The sequence below is a fragment of the Neoarius graeffei genome, chromosome 7 (genome assembly GCF_027579695.1).
Source record: "Neoarius graeffei isolate fNeoGra1 chromosome 7, fNeoGra1.pri, whole genome shotgun sequence".
NCBI classification, from domain to species: domain Eukaryota; kingdom Metazoa; phylum Chordata; class Actinopteri; order Siluriformes; family Ariidae; genus Neoarius; species Neoarius graeffei.
Window position 1 is genome coordinate 56,827,675 of NC_083575.1, and position 20,069 is coordinate 56,847,743.

Here is a 20,069-nt window from a genome sequence, read left to right on the forward strand (position 1 = left end):
TTTGTACACTATTTATTGAGCACACTGACAACATTTCCAGAAAGTATGAAGCAAATCTGAGATGGTCAGTGGTGAACACTTTTCTAAATCTGGTGATTTGGGGCAGAATTGCCCAGTAGCTACTTTGAAGAAGCTAAATATGAAAAACATATTGCTTTTTTAAAAACACTTGTTTACTACATAATTCCATATATGTTCCATATGTTATTTCTTAGTTTTGATGTCTTCAGTATTGTTCTATAATGTAGAAAAAAAAGTCAAAATAGAGAAAAAGCTATGAATGAGTAGGTGCGTCCAGACTTTTGACTCATACTGTAGATAGTAAACACCTTCAGAATTTCGGAAATGTATGTGTTGAGGGATTTTCGTGCCTTAATGGCAAGAAAGCTGAGACAAGTTAGAAATTTTAAATTGCCAATATATCTAAATTCACATGTACCAAATAGAAGAGTTAATACCATTTTATTCAACACAACCATTAGGTTTAGGCACAGTATGATCCTCTTATCTAGCATGTGACTGGTCCAAGACAGCAATGTTTTTAATGAAAAATACTAATATGTTTAAAATAACTTTTTTGTGAGAGTGGGAATTTTAAACCTTTAACCTAAACATGTACATTAGAACACAGTGAAATTCTCTCTCTGCATTTACCCCATCTGGAGCACACATACCCAGAGGGTTGGGCAGCTGTGCTGCAGCACCTGGGGAGCAGTTGGGGGTTAGGTGCCTTGCTCAAGGGCACTTCAGCCATTCCTGCTGGCTCAAGGAGTTGAACTAGTGACCTTTTGGTCCCAAAGCTGCTTCTCTAACCTTTAGTCCACGGCTTCCCCATGGCTAACCCTCCAACATCTTTGGATTGTGAACAGAGCATAAAATCAAAACAAGTCATTCAAGAAGAATTAGCACGAATTCAATGTTCATTTTGTGTTCTTGTTTTTAGACTTGGAACCAATTAATTAATTTATTTATTTAGGTTTCCCCCATATTAAACTATGTATCAGCAAAACAAAATAACCAAACAGCACAAGACTGATTTACGCATTTTAATTACTTTGAATTAACATGATTTTTTTATAGTTGGGGAAATTAAGTGAATACAAGACTTTTCACTGATGAATGTTGAATATGGCTTACACAATACTACAGCTATGTAGCAAACTGCATGGGGACAAATGTTCTTCTCGCTTAAGGGATCATTCATTCTCATCCATTTCTTTCCATAATCTCCATTCCTGAGATATCTGACTTCATGTCTCATGTAAACAATAAATTACAATAAGCTAAAGAAAAAAAAAAAAAACCTTAAGAATCCAAAAACAAGCAAAGATACCTCCTCCCTTTTATAACATCATACTACCCACATTAATGTAAACAGAGAGAAATGAAAACAATGTAAAATCTCAGATTGTTGGCCAAGTGTTTTACAATTCAGCTGCTTTACAGACTTACAATAAAAGTAAGGCACAATCCCAAGATTAAATAAAAGAACATTATGTAGGTGCTCAATACTGGCTTTTTTTTCCCCTCATTTTTTCAACAAATAAAAAAATTGATTCAATTTGATTCCAGCCCAGTGGATTTCAGACATTTCCTTACTATTAACGTAAAAAATAAAACAAACTTTACATCATATTTGCACTGTCTTCAAAATCATTATAACCAACAGTAATTCAGAACATAAGTATAAAAATATGCAACCTCAAAAAGTTGGGATGGTATGAAAATGCAAAAAAAAAAAAGCAGTGATTTCTAAATTTACTTTAACTTGTATTTTTTTTCCAGACAGTATAAACCCAAGATATTTCAGGTTTTGTCTGGTTAATGCCATTTAATTTGTTAATATATATCCATTCCTGCATTTCAGGCCTGCAACACATTCCAAAGAAAGTTGGAATGAGGCAATTTAGGGCTAGTAATGAGGGGGAAAAATTAAAATGATCATATGATTTGAAACAGGTGATATCAGCAGGCGATTGTAATCATGATTTGGTACAAAATCAGTATCCAGGAAAGGCCTCGACTTAGGAGCAAAGATGGGCTGAGGATCTCCAGTTTGTTAACAAATGCATGAGAAAATTATTGAAATGTTTAAAAACAATGTTCCTCAAAGAAAGATGGGAAGATATTTTTGATATTTCATCACCTATGGTGCATAATATCATTAAACTATTCAAGGAATCTGGAGGAATTTCTTTGTGCAAAGGGCAAGGGCGCAAGCCTAAACTGAACACCCGTGATCTCCAATCTTTCAGACGGCACTGCATCAAGAACCATCATTCATCTATAGCTGATGTAACCACATGGGTTCAGGATTACTTTGGCAAAACTTTGTCAAGCACTACAATATGGAGTTACATCCACAAATGCCAGTTAAAATTTTACTGTGCAAAAAGGAAGCCTTATATTAACTGTGTCCAGAAGCACCATCAACTGCTCTGGGCTCAGAGGCATGTGGGATGGACCATCACACAATTGAAATGTGGATTGTGATCAGACAAATCAGTATTCCAAGGCTTTTATGGAAGAAATGGACACCGTGTGCTTTAATCCAAAGACGAAAAGAACCATCCAGACTGTTACCAACAAGTCCAAAAGCCAGGGTCTATCATTGCATGGGTAACTTACACTTCTACGCTGGCAGCATTAATGCAGTAAAGTACACTGAGATTTTGGAGCAACATATTCTACTTTCAAGACAACATGGTTTCTGGGGACATTTCAACAAGACAATGCTAAACCACATTCTGCACACATTACAAAGGCTTGGCTGCAGAAGAGGAGGATGCCTGTTCCCTCTGTCCCCAACAGAGAATGTGTGGCAAATTTTGAAAAAAAATATAAATAAATAAAAAAAATATATATATTTTATATATATATATATATATATATATATATATATATATATATATATATATATATATATATACACACACATACACACACACAGTATATATATCTCGCACACCTGAAGACCAGTTTGCAGGAAGAATAGCATAAACAAAATATCAACTGAAACGCTTCATAACTTGGTGTCTTCAAGCCCCTAATCATCTGTTAAGTGTTATGAGAAGGAATGTGACCATTGTAAAAATGGTAAATGCCTTACCATCCCAACTTTTTGGAAATGGGTTACAATAACCAAAACTGAAAAGTATTTATTTAAGCAATAAAATAAAATAAAATAAAATAAAATTCATGAGGTAAAACATCAAATAAAGTGCTGTTTTATTGTTTTAGGTGCAATACAGGTCAAAGTTTCTCTTTTTTTTTTAAACAAATCATTGTTTTCAGTTTTAAATTGAATAATCCTATTTCAACTTTTTCTGATTCGGGGTTGCAAAATAGCACGTAGAGAGCAATGACCTACTTATCAGTCACTGCTGATAGAAGACTTGTAGCTCAAGAGGAATTTCTTTCTGCACATACTGAACATTACCACCCTTTACAGTTACAGATTTACAAACATTTTTAACAAGAATATCCTAGCAAGTAGAGAGAAAAAACAGACCCCCCCCCCAGACACGCACAAAGAAATGGTAAGAATTGGTCTGGCGAGACTAATACTTAAAAAGAAATAGTTATTAATTTTTGCTTCAATAGACTACAGTCCCACTCACCTGGTTTCCATTGGTTCAATAGACCAGGTTTGTGAAATTATGCACTGCAAAAAATGATATCTTAGCAAGTGAAAATATCTTGAAAATAGTTGAAACAATCTAGCATTTCCTGTTAGAAGAATACAAGACACCAATTCTGAGATTATTAAACCTAGTTCTAGGTTGCAACCAACTTATTCCAAGATGTCTTGTCAAGTAAAATTATCTGTCCATGCAGGAAGATAACTTCACTGGTATTGTAATTTTCTCCTCAAATTCAGTTTTCAATTTTTTGCAGTGTTCATCTAGATAAAGTCAACATAAAGCGAAAGTAACCGCTACCAGAAGTAAAGAAGAGTCTGTGACGTCCCACGTGCTTTCCCCTTCAATAAAATTACTTTTCAGACAGGTTCATTTTATTTGTACATCATGATTTTGTAATATCATAATTCACTATTCACACTGACCAACTTAACACCTGGTGAGGCACCTTGTTTCTTAGCTCTAAAATATTTGGAATTCTAAGCAAGCGCTCACGACCATAGATTTTGATGGGGTAGGACAACATGATTAACAACATAGTTTCAAACAAAATTAAGTCAAGGGGCCATCAGACTCTACTAGAACTATAGACTACAATCTAGTGAATCCGTGTACTTGGGAGATGAGTTTTGACAACACACCCTCATTCAGCATGCCATGTTGCAGCATCTTTCCCCACAGTCTTTATATGGGAAACAAAGTCACCATGGTGTGCATGCATTTCTCATATACAGACATTATCCAGTCCATACTCCCCGTTTCCCCGATCCTAATCTTTGTAATATATTTTAAAACAGAAATGGGTTTGCCCATCATAGACACACAGTCTGTACTTCCTTAGATTTAAGTCTAATTATGCACTCTAAAATAAGATCTTAGGGTTGCCACATTGGACTGGTTTAAAAATATTCTGCCAGCTCCTCCTCCTCCATTAAAAATGTTCACAGAGCCAGTATAGCAGCATCATTGCGTCCCTTTTTTCACAGTTCCCATTTTTGACCACTAGGTGGAATAATAACACTACAGAAGTTAAGCTAGGCAATGGGTGAGCTACACAATTATGGGACAACATGTAGAAAGGTGAAGAAATAAACAGAACATGACTTCTGTCAAATAATTTTTTTTAAATTGTTGGTCACTTAAAAGAGGTAATTAGTAACAGAGTTGTGAACAAGGACTTTATGAAGATTAATATTTGTTCAACAGCTGACAAATATCAGCTCTTCCCTTCCTACTCCGATACACAAGCCACCTCTGGTTTTAGGACAATTTCTGCTATTTTAGATTTACGCTGGCTGAAGACAAGTGTGATGTGAAAATATTGATTCCCTAAATTATAAAAAGAAAAAAAAAAAAGAAAAAAAGCTTCAAAGTAACAGAGAAGTGGAAAAAACAATGGCAGATCAAAAAACACCAGAATATCCTTTTAAAACTTAAAATGTGAGACAACATTCAAAATCTTCAAACAGAAGCATCTGAATCCATCCTCCAAATTCTTCATGCCACAGTGTCCTTTCAATCCCTTAAAAACATTTTTATTCTATATTTACGTTCTGGACTGCCCAAGGCTGTACTGTACCTTTTCCAAACAATGTGTAGAAGACAGCCCCGGACAAATTTATAGCAGCTGAGATAAAGAAGACTGTTCGCCATTCCACAATAGTGTTCTGAAACCAGAACAGCAGATTAATATATTAGCCAGTGTCGACATACAGGGTGTCTGAGAAGTCAGGTACCAATGAGAATATGGTGAGCAAAACCCACAAAAACATGATACAACAGCTGAGGAAATGTATCGTGTTTAAGGGTGAACATGTACAGCATATGTTAAAAATAATAAATAAGTATATGTAGTTTTACTGGTTCCTGACTTTTCAGACACCCTGTAAGATACACGTCAATGCCAGACAGTTTGAAGCATGACGGAAAATGCATTATTACTGGCAGTCAAGTTCTTAAGGACATACAAAACAAGTTCTCGACAGGACTGACTTCACATCTGCTGATAGGTAAAGTCAACATGAGTCAAATCAGATTTCAATGATCCTGTTTACTTATTTAATGTCACACCACTAGGATGCATCTTGAAATGATTTGTTCCTCAGAATCACCTGACTGCAATGGATTTTCTGCATGATGAGAATTTTTAAAAGAATTTCAATGGGCTGTGGTTAGGATGTACAATTTTATAAACAAACAGCCAGAATGACTGCAGGATGGGAGTCCACCTAAAACAGTAACAAACCTGATGTGAGGCCCTGAGGACTGGTTTGTGAACCACTTATTCATGCAACATTTGTTTTTGTTGCTTATAATTTGCTGTTATAATTGTAGATGGCGTGCTATTGATGTACAGGATAGGATGTATATTAAGATTAGTGAAAATTGCCAAAGCAGATTTAATACACATACTCTGGCAGAGCATTAAACATGAGGGACTTCTGATAATCTGCACTTAAAAATCCTGGGGGCATCATGGCTCAGGTGGATAAGGTGCCATACCATAAATCCGGGGACCCGGGTTCGATTCCGACCCGAGGTCATTTCCCGATCCCTCTCCCACTCACTTCCTGTCTCTACACTGTCCTATCCAATAAAGGTGAAAAAAGCCCAAAAAAATATCTAAAAAAAAAAAATCCTAAATGGGGGTAAATCAACCAGTTCACAAACGGACCCTGCAAACTATTACAGAGGCCTGAACCATCAGATGAAAAAATTGATAAAACAAATGTTGGGTTATCCTTATAAAGGACTATAAAAGGTATGGAATATACAACAATAAACAAACTTACAGATTTGGTCAATGATCTCGCTATCACAGGACCCACCATGCCAGGTATAGTTGCGAACGTGTTTGTGATTCCTAGCAATATTCCAGCATACCTGAGGACAGAATGTACTATGAGTGCTGCAAATTTATCATATAGTACATTACTGGTCAACAGTTTGGAAACAATGTTTTTAACAAAAGAAAATCCAATTTGTTGCAGATACATATGTGACGTGTAGTCCCTTGCTTTTGTCTGTGCCTTTGTAAACTGTGATCAAATCTTGAGGCAGACAGACACTATTACTTTTAACAGATCACTTCATTCAATATCATTTACATTTTTTCAATAAAAAAATCTTTTATTTTCTGATTTATATTATGTACAATTACTGTATGTGTTAGTGAATAAAATAATGGCTAAATGAAACATGATGACTGATAAATGATAATAAGGTATTACCATTTCTTGTTTTAAAAAAACAAAACAAAAAAACCCCTAAACAAACATTGGTAGTCTTACGATGGTGCAATGTCAAGATGATTGATGCTAAATCCAGATCCTGAAAAGCCTCCCAGACTCGAGGAGACAGTGAGGAAAACAACAGCCAGAATGTAGTTGCAGTCAGTGTATCCTGCTGCCACCAGGAACACAGCTGGCCCCACCAAACCTAAACAAACACGCATGCACACACATACCCAAGATCTTACCAATGAAACTGACTAAAGAAATCACATAATGGCTTTACACTCTCATCAGCATTCCTATAGTGCAAGTTAAATTAGATATTCCACAACACAGCAGTTTCTGAATTTGCTTCTTCTTCCAATGCAGATGCTGACCACAGCAACCCCTAACCCCCCTCCCCACCAGACAAAGGTTTTCCCATGGTGGTGATCAGTTTCTCACCGACTATAGTGAAGGCCTTGCGCACAGACACAGTGCGGAAAAGACAGGTCTCCCTCAGGTAGTCTGCGAACTGACCTCCTCCCATAAACATCAGCCAGCAACCCAAGTAGGGCAGAGCAGAGAGCATCCCATTCTAATGTCACACACATCAAAAAACACAGCACTCTTCTTAATGAGAAGTAGCTACAAGTTCATACTTGTGTGCAATTTTCAGAAAACATCCCAAACATAAATACAGATGTGCAGTCTTCCTCAAAGAAAGGAACACTCTTCACTATGGATGAGATCAAATCATTGCCTTATACATGAAGATACACTAACCTCCTTAATGCTGAAGCCCAGAATGTCATTCATGTAAGTGGGTAAGAGAGTCAGCAGTGTGTAAAATGTCCAGTTGTAGGAGAAGTGTGCAACAACTATGGCCCATAGTGGAATAGATGTGAGAATGGACAGCCAGGGGATGTAGGCTGAAGTGGGGGACAGCTATACCAGAAGAACAAGAAGACAGAGTCATCTATATCCCCCACCCTATATACCAACTATATACCAAGTTTCAGGATATTACAGTGGTGCTTGAAAGTTTGCGAACCCTTTAGAATTTTCTATATTTCTGCATAAATATGACCTAAAACAACATCAGATTTTCACACAAGTCCTAAAAGTAGATGAAGAGAACCCAGTTAAACAAATGAGACAAAAATATTATACTTGGTCATTTATTTATTGAGGAAAATGATCCAATATTACATATCTGTGAGTGGCAAAAGTATGTGAACCTCTAGGATTAGCAGTTCATTTGAAGGTGAAATTAGAGTCAGGTGTTTGTCATCCCATTGATGGAAATCAGGTGTGGGTGGGCACCCTGTTTTATTTAAAGAACAGGGATCTATCAAAGTCTGATCTTCACAACACATGTTTGTGGAAGTGTATCATGGCACCAACAAAGGAGATTTCTACGAACCTCAGAAAAAGCATTGTTGATGCTCATAAAGCTGGAAAAGGTTACAAAACCATCTCTAAAGAGTTTGGACTCCACCCATCCACAGTCAGACAGATTGTGTATAAACGGAGGAAATTCAAGATCATTGTTGCCCTCCCCAGGAGTGGTCAACCAACAAAGATCACTCCAAGAGCAAGGCGTGTAATAGTCAGCGAGGTCACATAGGACCCCAGTGCAACTTCTAAGCAACTGAAGGCCTCTCTCACATTGGCTAATGTTAAATGTTCATGAGTCCACCATCAGGAGAACACTGAACAACAATGGTGTGCATGGCAGGGTTGCAAGAAGGCCATTGCTCTCCAAAAAGAACATTGCTGCTCATCTGCAGTTTGCTAAAGATCACGTGGACAAGCCAGAAGGCTATTGGAAAAATGTTTTGTGGATGGATGAGACCAAAATAAAACTTTTTAGTTTAAACGAGAAGCGTTATGTTTGGAGAAAGGAAAACACTGCATTCCAGCATAAGAACCTTACCCCATCTGTGAAACATGGTGGTAGTAGTATCATGGTTTGGGCCTGTTTTGCTGCATCTGGGCCAGGACGGCTTGCCATCATTGATGGAACAATGAATGCTGAATTATACCAACGAATTCTAAAGGAAAATGTCAGGACATCTGTCCATGAACCGAATCTCAAGAGAAGGTGGGTCATGCAGCAAGACAACGACCCTAAGCACACAAGTCGTTCTACCAAAGAATTGTTAAAGGAGAATAAAGTTAATGTTTTGGAATGGCCAAGTTAAAGTCCTGACCTTAATCCAATTGAAATGTTGTGGAAGGACCTGAAGTGAGCAGTTCATGTGAGGAAACCCACCAACATCCCAGAATTGAAGCTGTTCTGTACGGAGGAATGGGCTAAAATTCCTCCAAGCCGGTGTGCAGGACTGATCAACAGTTACCAGAAAGGTTTAGTTGCAGTTATTGCTGCACAAGGGGGTCACACCAGATACTGAAAGCAAAGGTTCACATACTTTTGCCACTCACAGATATGTAATATTGGATCATTTTCCTCAATAAATAAATGAGCAAGTGCAATATTTTTGTCTCATTTGTTTAACTGGGTTCTCTTTATCTACTTTTAGGACTTGTATGAAAATCTGATGTTGTTTTAGGTCATATTTATGAAGAAATATAGAAAATTCTCAAGGGTTCACAAACTTTCAAGCACCACTGTATTTGTCACATTTTTCAAAGTTCTGCTGCAGGAAACCAACCCTACCTCTTTACACTGACCTCAGTAGCCCATGGCATAAGCCCACCAGACCTTTGGTCCAGGTGAGCTAAAAATTAAAATTTCTCACATTTCTTTGTATCAAAAGGCACATATACATTACTTAACACATATACCAACTTTCAAGACCATACCACTCATAGTTTTCAAGTTCTGCTCCAGAAACAAAACCTACCCTAAGACTAACCTGAGAGACTAAGTCTGAAATTGTTTCCATGGAAACATGAAAAATTTAAATTTCTCAAATTTCTTAGTATGAAAAAGCACATCTACATCACCTTGTTAACATGTATACCAAGTTTCAAATCCGTATCATGAATAGTTTTGGATATATGCTCCGGAAACAAAATTGCTCCTAGAAACTAAGTCAAAATCTATTTATGTAAAAATTTGTAAAATACTTTCTTTTCATACACCCAATACAGCAAAAGGTACCAGTTCACATGTTGCTTGATATGTGTACAAAGTTTCATGAAAATATCTTCAGTAGTTTTAAAGATATAGCCCGGAAACGAAAATGTGACCGGACTTAGTTTGGCAGGGGATAATAAATACGTTAAGTAGAAATACAGATGTAATTATAGGAAATGGCATGCACTGATTGGTCGAGAAACTCAGACTATTTTTCGATAATCACTTTGAACGACTCGGCAAAATGGCAGCCAAGCGCTTGGCCACTGTAAGTGAGGAAGAGTCACAAATATTATGAAAGAAAATGCTTTTCCTAAAAGCACTAAAGATGCTACAAAGTTTGGTCTAAAACTATTCAAAGGTGGAATTGTGATTTATTTTATCTATTTCAAAACAAAGTATTTTATGTGACTCAGCATAGATAAGTGACAACCCTATGCCGCTCCGTTATTACATTTACATGCCGCTTTTGAAGTTTGAAATAAAAGATTTTTTAATACGATTAAAAAAAATAATTACCTGTGTATTGATACTAAAACAATTATCCGCCTCAGGCTCAGTGAAAAATAATCTCGACCTCGTCTCGGTTATTATGCACTAATATTCACTTCGCCTTCAGCGAATAATTTTTAAATAATGCGTGTTCCTTGTAAATCAACTGCTCCATTAATTTTAAAGCAACTGAATTATTCATGACTTATGATAGACCAGCAGATGAAGTACTTTAAAAATATAATGTTTACCTCTTTTTTCAAGGAAGCTTTTATGTAGGTCTTCTCGATCTCTGATATCCTTCTGTGTGTGTCAGGGCTGTTACTGACCAGAAAAGCCCACAGGAAAAACCAGAGTAGCCCAATAGCTCCTGCAACAACAAAGAAATGGTGCAAATGATTAGCTCTAAAAATCAATCCAAAATCCCCCCCCCCCATAAAATCTTAACCTCACCAAATATATAGAAGACGTATGTCCAATCCAGGTAAAAACATATATGACCAGATAGGGGAAGGGCAACTACAGTGCCAAGCTGGGCACCTTAACAAAAACAAACACACACACACAACAGATTTTCTTATGCTTCTATCCTAGAAAACATTACTACATGCTACATACTAAATATGTCCAGTTCTACCTGCATAAGAGATAGTAAGCAGTCGACTCCTCTCTAAGGGTGGAGCCCAGGATGCCCACATCGCATGCATAGCAGGAAACGTCACTCCCTAACAGCTCATAACATGTATAGCATTAGAATCAAAATTTACACTGCAAACCATAAGGTAAGACGCACATACACACATCTCATCAAGGATGCTTACCTCCCCTATGCCCTCTACTACCCTGACTGCAATGAGATACCCAGCTCCCAGGTCTGCAGCCACAGGTGTTAGCAGAGTGAAAATCACAGTTCCCAGAATGCCGAAGCCCAGCAGCCATTTGGCACCATATTTGCGTGCCATGTAGCCTCCTGGGATCTGAGTAATGATGTAACCATAAAAGAAGGAGCCCAAGATCCAGCCCTGAGTCTCTGAGTCCCAGTCATATACGCTGGCCTGGAGAAGGCAAATATCATTGATGTGCATAAGGTGCTATATTCATACATTTGTTATTCCTGAGTGTTTATGATACATTAATTATTTGTACCTTGAAAAGGTCTAATTATTTGAACAAACCGCTGTAGAGTGACTTTCTCAGTTTTAACATAGAAACTCCCATCGTCCATGAATGATTATAAACACAGAAGCCTGACTGTGGGTCTTAGACAAAATATGAATAACACCACTTTTTTTTTTTCTTCCTAGAACTAGTTCTGGAACGAGTTTCAGCAATGTGGCTTAATTGCAGGAGTCAACCAGGTAACATTAGGTTAACGCATAATACTATATCATGTTCAACAAAGGAAAATGCCTTTAACATTTGGCACACAACCCAAACCAAAGATGCCTTTGAAACCAGTTCTAAATTTCAGAAGGAATATGTAATCCAGAGCATAATCGACTACTTACATTCATACTCACCTGGATTCTCAATGGATTCCTACATACTGTACACAAATGAAAAAGTAGCTGGAAAAACTGTTTTAACTACTGGTCATGTGGAGTTTTATCTTTGATGAACAAATGAAGTGAATTAGTGTTGAGTTTCCTGTCTAGTATGAGGTCATTTCAAAGCTCTGTCTAACTTCACTTAAGTTATATTCATTTGCACTGTCATCATCATCATCATCACTGCCACTCGACACGAGCATGGCGATCCAGGAGAAATTCATCCAATCATCTAGCTAGGAGGCTGCCAACTGTTTAAGAGCTTCAGAAACCTTTCGCTTTGCACGTCTTTCCTCTTCAGCTTTCCGTCTATTGGTCTCAAAGGTCTTGATGCCATTACAAACCGTTCTCCGCCAAACCAATCTATCTGCTGGGGCTGTAGCCCAGTCATCAATCTTGCAGTTTTTAAAGCTTTTTTTAAGGGCATCCTTGTACCTCTTCTTAGGAGCACCAACACAACGTGTTCCAGTAGAGAGTTGACTGAAGAGAAGTTGCTTTGGGAGACATTGCGCATCCATTCTCACCACATGTCCGTACCATCTTAGTCTATTTTGGTGTAACATAGCCTCGATACTTGTCAGGCAAGCTCGGTCAAGAACTGCAGCATTGGTGACACGATCATACCATTTCACATTCATGATTGTTCGAAGATATCTTTGGTGGAATTTCTTGAGTTGTTTCATTTGGTAGTGATAGGTAGTCCACGTTTCAGATCCATACAGAAGTGTTGATATAATGATGGCTTGGTAAATACGTATTTTGGTCTCCAACTCAAGATCATGGTTGTCGAAAACACGCTTGCGCAGCTTGCCGAAAGCTGCTGCGGGAGAGCTAATCCTGTTGTTTATCTCGCGATCAAGAGAAACATCACTTGCCACATAGCTACCAAGATACTTAGTGTGAAACTACCTTGAGAGTGATTCCATCAACAGTGATTTCAGGCTGTGTAGCGGTTGGGGAGGTGGTATCAGGAGACCGATACAGAACCTCCGTTTTAGTGCAGTTCAGTGATAGACCAAGACGTTTGTAGGCTTCTGCAAAGGCATCCGTTATTCTCTGCAGCCCAGCTTCTGTAGTTGAGCAGACGGCAGCATCATCAGTGTATTGAAGTTCCACAACTGAGGCTGTAGACAGCTTAGTTTTAGCCTGTAGGCGCTGTAGATTGAACATATTACCATCGAATCGGAAAGTTATGGCCCTTTTCCACTACCCTTTTTCAGCTCACTTCAGCTCACTTCAGCCCGACACGGCTCGCGTTTCGACTACCAAAAACCAGCACGACTCAGCTCGTTTCAGCCCTGCTTAGCCCCTAAAACTCGCACCGTTTTGGAGTGGGGCTGAAGCGAGCCAAACCGTGCCGAGTGAGGCTAGGGGCGTGAGCAGACACTCCCCTGTGCACTGATTGGTGAGGAGGAGTGTCCTCACACGCCCACACACGCCCCGCGAGCGCGCTGGGATCTGTAAACACCGCAAACCCGGAAGAAGAATAATTACGAATTGCGAGAATTTCTGAAGCCTTATGCGCCTCGCCTCATCTATACGCTCTTGCCAGTATCTGTTGGCGTTGTCGGTGACAACAAGCCACAGCACCAAGACCAGCAACACTAACGACTCAATGTCCTCCATGTTTATTGTTTACTATTCGGGTCGTGAGACTACCGCTTAAAAGCTCACTGAATCAGTGACATACAGAGCATCGTGGACGAGTTCGCGGAGCGCAAGGCTCGTTGTATGCCCTTCAAATAATGCGCGCAGTAGGCTATTGATGTTTTATTATGAGCCATGTACAGTATGTCGCCTAATGTTTTTTTGTTTCTGAGTTACATGTTCGTTTGAAGGACTTAATGTACAAAATAACATAGTTGCACCCCGTAGTGTTGAAATTGGTAAACACAGTGCATTCAGTGAGGTTTGCACCGCCCTCCTTTTATTTCTGACTCTTCCTGTCACCGTTGCAACCTCTGAGCGCTCATTCGTATGCCCTTCAAATAATGTGCGCAGTATAGGCTATTGATGTTTTATTATGAGCCATGTACAGTATCCTAATGTTTTTTGTTTCTGAGTTACATGTTCGTTTGAAGGACTTGATGTACTAAATAACATATAGTTGCACCCGGTAGTGTTGAAATTGGTAAACACCGCAGTTGCGGACATTTTGTAGCCTAAAATTATGTTATGATAAGCTTTAATAAAATGCCCGGTCATTTGCCCCGCCCCCGGCCCGGCTCTGACTTGTTCCGCCACTGTCACTGATGTCACTGTTTGCGCTGCTTAACGACATCACGTGACGTCCACCCACTTTCACTAACTCCACCCAATGTGTCCAGCCAGCACGGTTCAGCGCGGTTGTAGTCGAAATGCAACTCCAACAGCCCCGCTCAGCTCGACTCAGCTCGACTCGGCACGGCACGGCTCAGCCGCGTTTGTAGTGGAAAAGCGGCATTATTTGTACTCCAAGGTTTCTCAGCTGTGGCTCTGCCAATTGCAGGACAGCACCCATGAATAGAGCAAACAGCGTGGGTGCTAATACGCATCCTTGTTTAACACCAAGTTTCACAGGAAATGGTTCCACTTGTTAACCTTTACATATGACAGAGGCAGTCATCTCATCGTGAAGTAGGCGGATCATCATAATCAATTTGTCGGGACAACCATATTTACTTAGAATTATCCAAAGAGTTTCTCTGTGCACCATGTCAAAAGCCTTAGTCAGGTCGAAAAAGGCTGTGTAGAGAGGAGTTCTTTGTTCCCTACACTTTTCTTGCATCTGCCGTAAGGCGAAGATCATGTCGATGGTGCCTCTTGCAGGTCGAAAGCCGCACTGTGTGTCGGGTAGGACGTCCTCTGCAATTTGTGTAAGCTGGTTTAGTAATCCAAGAAAGAATGTCTGAACATTTCATAGGACAGTGTGTGCATAGTTTTACGGACTTGGGTGCACAAACCAAGGCCACTTGGCTGCTCCAGAACCTTGATTCCATGGCAGAACTTAAGTTGAGACGATGGAGGTGCTGGAGAGCTGCAGAGTGATAAATGGCCATTGGCTCATAAAAGAGCTCATCCACCCTTTGCAAATATTGTTTTTAGTTTTGCCAGGTGTCTATCCACCCAGACCCACACTGCTTGTAAACAAACAGGTGGGTTGAGCCAGTTTAGTCGCCGGCCACCCGACCATGAAACAGGTAGTACCAGATTACATGTTTACCGGTAGCAGCCAAAATTGACTGACCTGACAAAAACAGTCAGCTAGGATAGGATCCAGCTTACCCACGACCCTGCGCAGGATAAGCTTTGATAAGATTCCTGCACAGGATAAGATTCCTGCACAGGATAAGATTCACTTGCACTGTATATGAACTGCAACCACGGGCAAATTAAAGTGATGACACAAGTGTATCTCTCATGTGACATAATTAAACATCTTTGAATGGTTCACACAAATACAGTGAACTGAAGAAATTACACTAGGAACAGATTCCTTGTTCTGGTTGTTGCTGGCATATCTTGAAGTCTAAAAGCCAAAAAATTTCACAATAGAGCCTCTTTATTAAAGATTAAATCAATGGAGAAGACAGCATACTGAATCTAAATTGAATCTAATTTAGAGAACCTTAAACACTGAGTGCAAGTGTAGTTTTTATAAATATATGTATTTTCCCTAATTATTATAATGCACTCTTCATTAATTTGGCCACTCCTTTTTAAAGCACGAAAACCATATACTGTTAATGAGCTTCATAGAAACTGTACAGTACAGGTGTCTTGGTAAACCGAACTGTTCTTACTGTGTGGTTATGTTTGGGCCGTGCTGGACCGATATGCCTCGGGCACACAGAGTCGTTGACACTGGTACTGCTGCTACTGTTTTTCAGCATATCCACCATGGCTACACTCAGATTCACCCGCAGTGCATACGCCACAAAGAAGCCATAGCAGGACAGTAAGGCCAGGCCATAACGTGAAGAACCTAGCACAGGAGCTGTGAGAACAAAAAGATGTTTCAAAACAAGTACATAATGACACACAAATATACATATGGATGATTACTACCTGTGGACAATGTGTATAGGGTTAGTCAAAATTATGTGAACACTTAAATGGTAGAAACCAATCGGATCTGTAGTGGAAGTTCATCAATGGTATAATGCTGCACCATCTGTAAGTAGACGTCTGATGTCACTGTTGGGATGTCAAAAAAGTAGAACCCAATCACACCAGCAGCGGTCACGGCGCACCACACATTCAGGAGAAAAATAATCCATTAGTGTTAACATAATTGTGACTAATCCTGTATATATCCAACAGAATGTCTAGAGCCAAGGCCACAGACACACCTTGACTTCCAAGTTATTCTTGCAAAATATTTCCATTACAGCTTAGATGCTGCAAACTTCTGTCAGTGAGGAGGTGTTTTCACCTGACAGCTGCTTCCCAGACAGTTCAAGGGGGAAAAGTTAACGTACAATAAGTAAGGTCTGAAACAAATATTATAGGAAATACAGAAATGGGGTATTGGTCATTTGTAAGTCAACGTTATTTATAAATCAATGTTTGGGATGTTGCCAATGCACATTACTTTTGAACAACCAATATTTATTCACACAACTATAATGTTTAACTTTAATATTTAGTGTTTGTGCAGATTTTCAAATGTGAATTTCAAGTACTTTTCCAGAATTTTTGAAAAGACAAACAGACTTTCATTGACAGTATGATGACAACTATTGTAGAATGTATATCCTTTCTTGTTTATCCTGTTTTATGGATTTTATAGCATTGTATTTATATTTTGTGCGTGTTGGTTTTGACTACTGTTTCAAACCAAAATGCCACTCAGGGACAATAAAGATAATCCAATCCAAATTATATATTATACAGTGGTGCTTGAAAGTTTGTAAACGCTTTAGAATTTTCTATATTTCTGCATAAATATGACCTAAAACATCATCAGATTTTCACACAAGTCCTAAAAGTAGATAAAGAGAACCCAGTTAAACAAATGAGACAAAAATATTATACTTGGTCATTTATTTATTGAGGAAAATGATCCAGTGTTACATATATGTGAGTGGCAAAAGTATGTGAACCTCTAGGATTAGCAGTTAATTTGAAGGTGAAATTAGAATCAGGTGTTTTCAATCAATGGGATGACAATCAGGTGTGAGTGGGCAACCTGTTTTATTTAAAAAACAGGGATCTATCAAAGTCTGATCTTCACAACACATGTTTGTGGAAGTGTATCATGGCACAAACAAAGGAGATTTCTGAGGACCTCAGAAAAAGCATTCTTGATGCTCATCAGGCTGGAAAAGGTTACAAAACCATCTCTAAAGAGTCTGGACTCCACCAATCTGCAGTCAGGCAGATTGTGTACAAATGGAGGAAATTCAAGACCATTGTTACCCTCCCCAGGAGTGGTCGACCAACAAAGATCATTCCAAGAGCAAGGCATGTAATAGTCGGCAAGGTCACAAAGGAACCCAGGGTAACTTCTAAGCAACTGAAGGCCTCTCTCACATTGGTTAATGTTAATGTTCATGAGTCCACCATCAGGAGAACAATGAACAACAATGGCGTGCATGGCAGGATTGCAAGAAGAAAGCCGCTGCTCTCCAAAAAGAACATTGCTGCTCGTCTGCAGTTTGCTAAAGATCACGTGGACAAGCCAGAAGGCTATTGGAAAATGTTTTGTGGACGGATGAGACCGAAATAGAACTTTTTGGTTTAAATGAGAAGCGTTATGTTTGGAGAAAAGAAAACACTGCATTCCAGCATAAGAACCTTATCCCATCTGTGAAACATGGTGGTGGTAGTATCATGGTTTGGGCCTGTTTTGCTGCATCTGGGCCAGGACGGCTTGCCATCATTGATGGAACAATGAATTCTGAATTACACCAGAGAATTTTAAAGGAAAATGTCAGGACATCTGTCCATGAACCGAATCTCAAGAGAAGGTGGGTCATGCAGCAAGACAACAACCCTAAGCACACAAGTCATTCTACCAAAGAATGGTTAAAGAAGAATAAAGTTAATGTTTTGGAATGGCCAAGTCAAAGTCCTGACCTTAATCCAATTGAAATGTTGTGGAAGGACCTGAAGCGAGCAGTTCATGTGAGGAAACCCACCAACATCCCAGAGTTGAAGCTGTTCTGTACGGAGGAATGGGCTAAAATTCCTCCAAGCCGGTGTGCAGGACTGATCAACAGTTACCGGAAACGTTTAGTTGCAGTTATTGCTGCACAAGGGGGTCACACCAGATACTGAAAGCAAAGGTTCACATACTTTTGCCACTCACAGATATGTAACACTGGATCATTTTCCTCAATAAATAAATGACCAAGTATAATATTTTTGTCTCATTTGTTTAACTGGGTTCTCTTTATCTACTTTTAAGACTTGTGTGAAAATCTGATTAATGTTTTAGGTCATATTTATGCAGAAATATAGAAAATTCTACACAAACGTTCAAGCACCACTGTATGTTTGTGTGTGTATGCGCCTGTTTTCATTAGTCTCGAACAGTGAGAAGTCAGGTGACCTCGTAATGACGTCACTGAACGGCATGTGATTGCTCGTCGTTTGTTAAGAACGAAATGTTTATCTGTGGTTGGTTGAAGAGAGCAACTGGACTTGCTTGACGATTCTTGAAAGACTTTATTGGCAGCCATGCTCTGTTTAGGCGTAAAACCCAGTGACTACAATTAATATTTATTATTGTCACATATTTATATGTCTCATTTGCATTGACTTAAGAAAAAACCCCGAACTTTTTCACAATATTCCAATATTTTGAGATGCACTAGTCGGCGATGTAAAGTGAATGAAATGACCTGAATAAGTGCTGCTACACACGGGACCACGTGACTACAGCTAGCGTTTGCTTGGTAGCTATCAAAGTCCACTTAAAACTTAACGGCAGTCTGCAGAAGCGTAACCTACTGCTGACAACTCAAATCACAACACCGGCCTACATGCCCGGGACTGTACACACACCGGGTTATTTACCTCGCTAATGCCACATTACCTACCGGGTATCTACTGTTTTGATTTCTGCTGCTGAAATCAGTTACCAAAATGCGCATGTACATATAGCAATTACTCACCTCTTTTTATGCCATCGTCCTTTTTCCGATGAAGCAAAGGCTGCTCATAATCATCAGTTTCTGTATCAGATGCCACACGGTCCATCGTTCACACAGTCTATGCGAAATGTTTACTTCCCGGACGTAGAAACAATCGCAATGACACAGTGTGGGCGTGGCTTCACTCATAGCAATTCTATCATTGGTTCGTACACTGCCCTGCACTGCCTCTGAACAACACGTCACATACGGGTGGTGGTGTTTCTGGCATTGTTTGTGGTATGATGTTGTCTCTTGCGCTATCTGCGTTGTTGTTGTCTTATTGGCTGTATTTGTAAGACTGATTCAGTTTGTAGTGATGTGAGTGTCTTGATGGTTTGTCTGATGTGTAAACACTTCTGTTCTATTACTGTTTGTTTATGTTATGTTGTGTTTATATCCATCCATCCATCCATCCATCTATCTTCTACCGTTTATCTGGATCCGGGTTGCGGGCGTAGCAGCCTAAGTAGAGCAGCCCAGACTTCCCTCTCCCTGGCCATCTCCACCAGCTCTTCCGGGGGAATACTGAGGCATTCCCAGGCCAGCCGAGATGTAATCTTTCCAGCGTGTCCTGGGTCTGCCCTGGGGTCTCCTCCCAGTGGGGCATGCCCAGAAAACCTCCCTTGGGGCATCCTAACAAGGTGCCCAAACCACCTCAGCTGACTCGTTTTGATGTGGAGGAGCAGTGGTTCTACTCCGAGTCTCTCCCGAATGACCAAGCTTCTCACCCTGTCTCTAAGGGAGAGCCTAGCCACCCTGCGGAGAAAACTCATTTCTACCGCTAGTATCCGTGATCTCATTCTTTCAGTCACTACCCATAGCTTGTGACCATAGGTGAGAGTGGGAACATAGATGGACCAGTAAATTGAGAGCTTTGCCTTTTGGCTCAGCTCTCTCTTTACCACAACAGACCGGTTTAGCATCCGCCTCACTGCTCCGATCCATCTGTC

At 39.6% G+C, this 20,069-nt stretch overlaps 1 protein-coding gene across 5 annotated transcripts; it reads right to left on the reverse strand.

The window, feature by feature from the left end:
* Positions 1–1,032: 1,032 nt before the first annotated feature.
* On the reverse strand, positions 1,033–19,216 carry slc17a5 (solute carrier family 17 member 5). 5 transcript variants are annotated; one of them, XM_060926050.1, is made up of 13 exons: positions 19,099–19,187; positions 16,330–16,470; positions 16,046–16,174; positions 15,781–15,974; positions 11,273–11,506; positions 11,089–11,176; positions 10,905–10,991; positions 10,703–10,821; positions 7,640–7,801; positions 7,319–7,451; positions 6,932–7,079; positions 6,434–6,524; positions 1,033–5,308 (listed from the first exon to the last, which is right to left on the reverse strand). In XM_060926050.1, exons 4-13 carry the CDS (start codon positions 15,877–15,879, stop codon positions 5,177–5,179), a joined length of 1,293 nt encoding a protein of 430 aa, XP_060782033.1. In that variant the 5' UTR covers positions 15,880–15,974; positions 16,046–16,174; positions 16,330–16,470; positions 19,099–19,187; the 3' UTR covers positions 1,033–5,176. The 5 variants fall into 5 exon arrangements, with proteins under 5 accessions (XP_060782033.1, XP_060782032.1, XP_060782034.1 ...); XM_060926049.1 differs by having other exon boundaries at positions 15,781–16,174; positions 16,330–16,419; positions 19,099–19,189; XM_060926051.1 differs by lacking the exon at positions 16,046–16,174.
* Between the last annotated feature and the right edge of the window lie 853 nt (positions 19,217–20,069).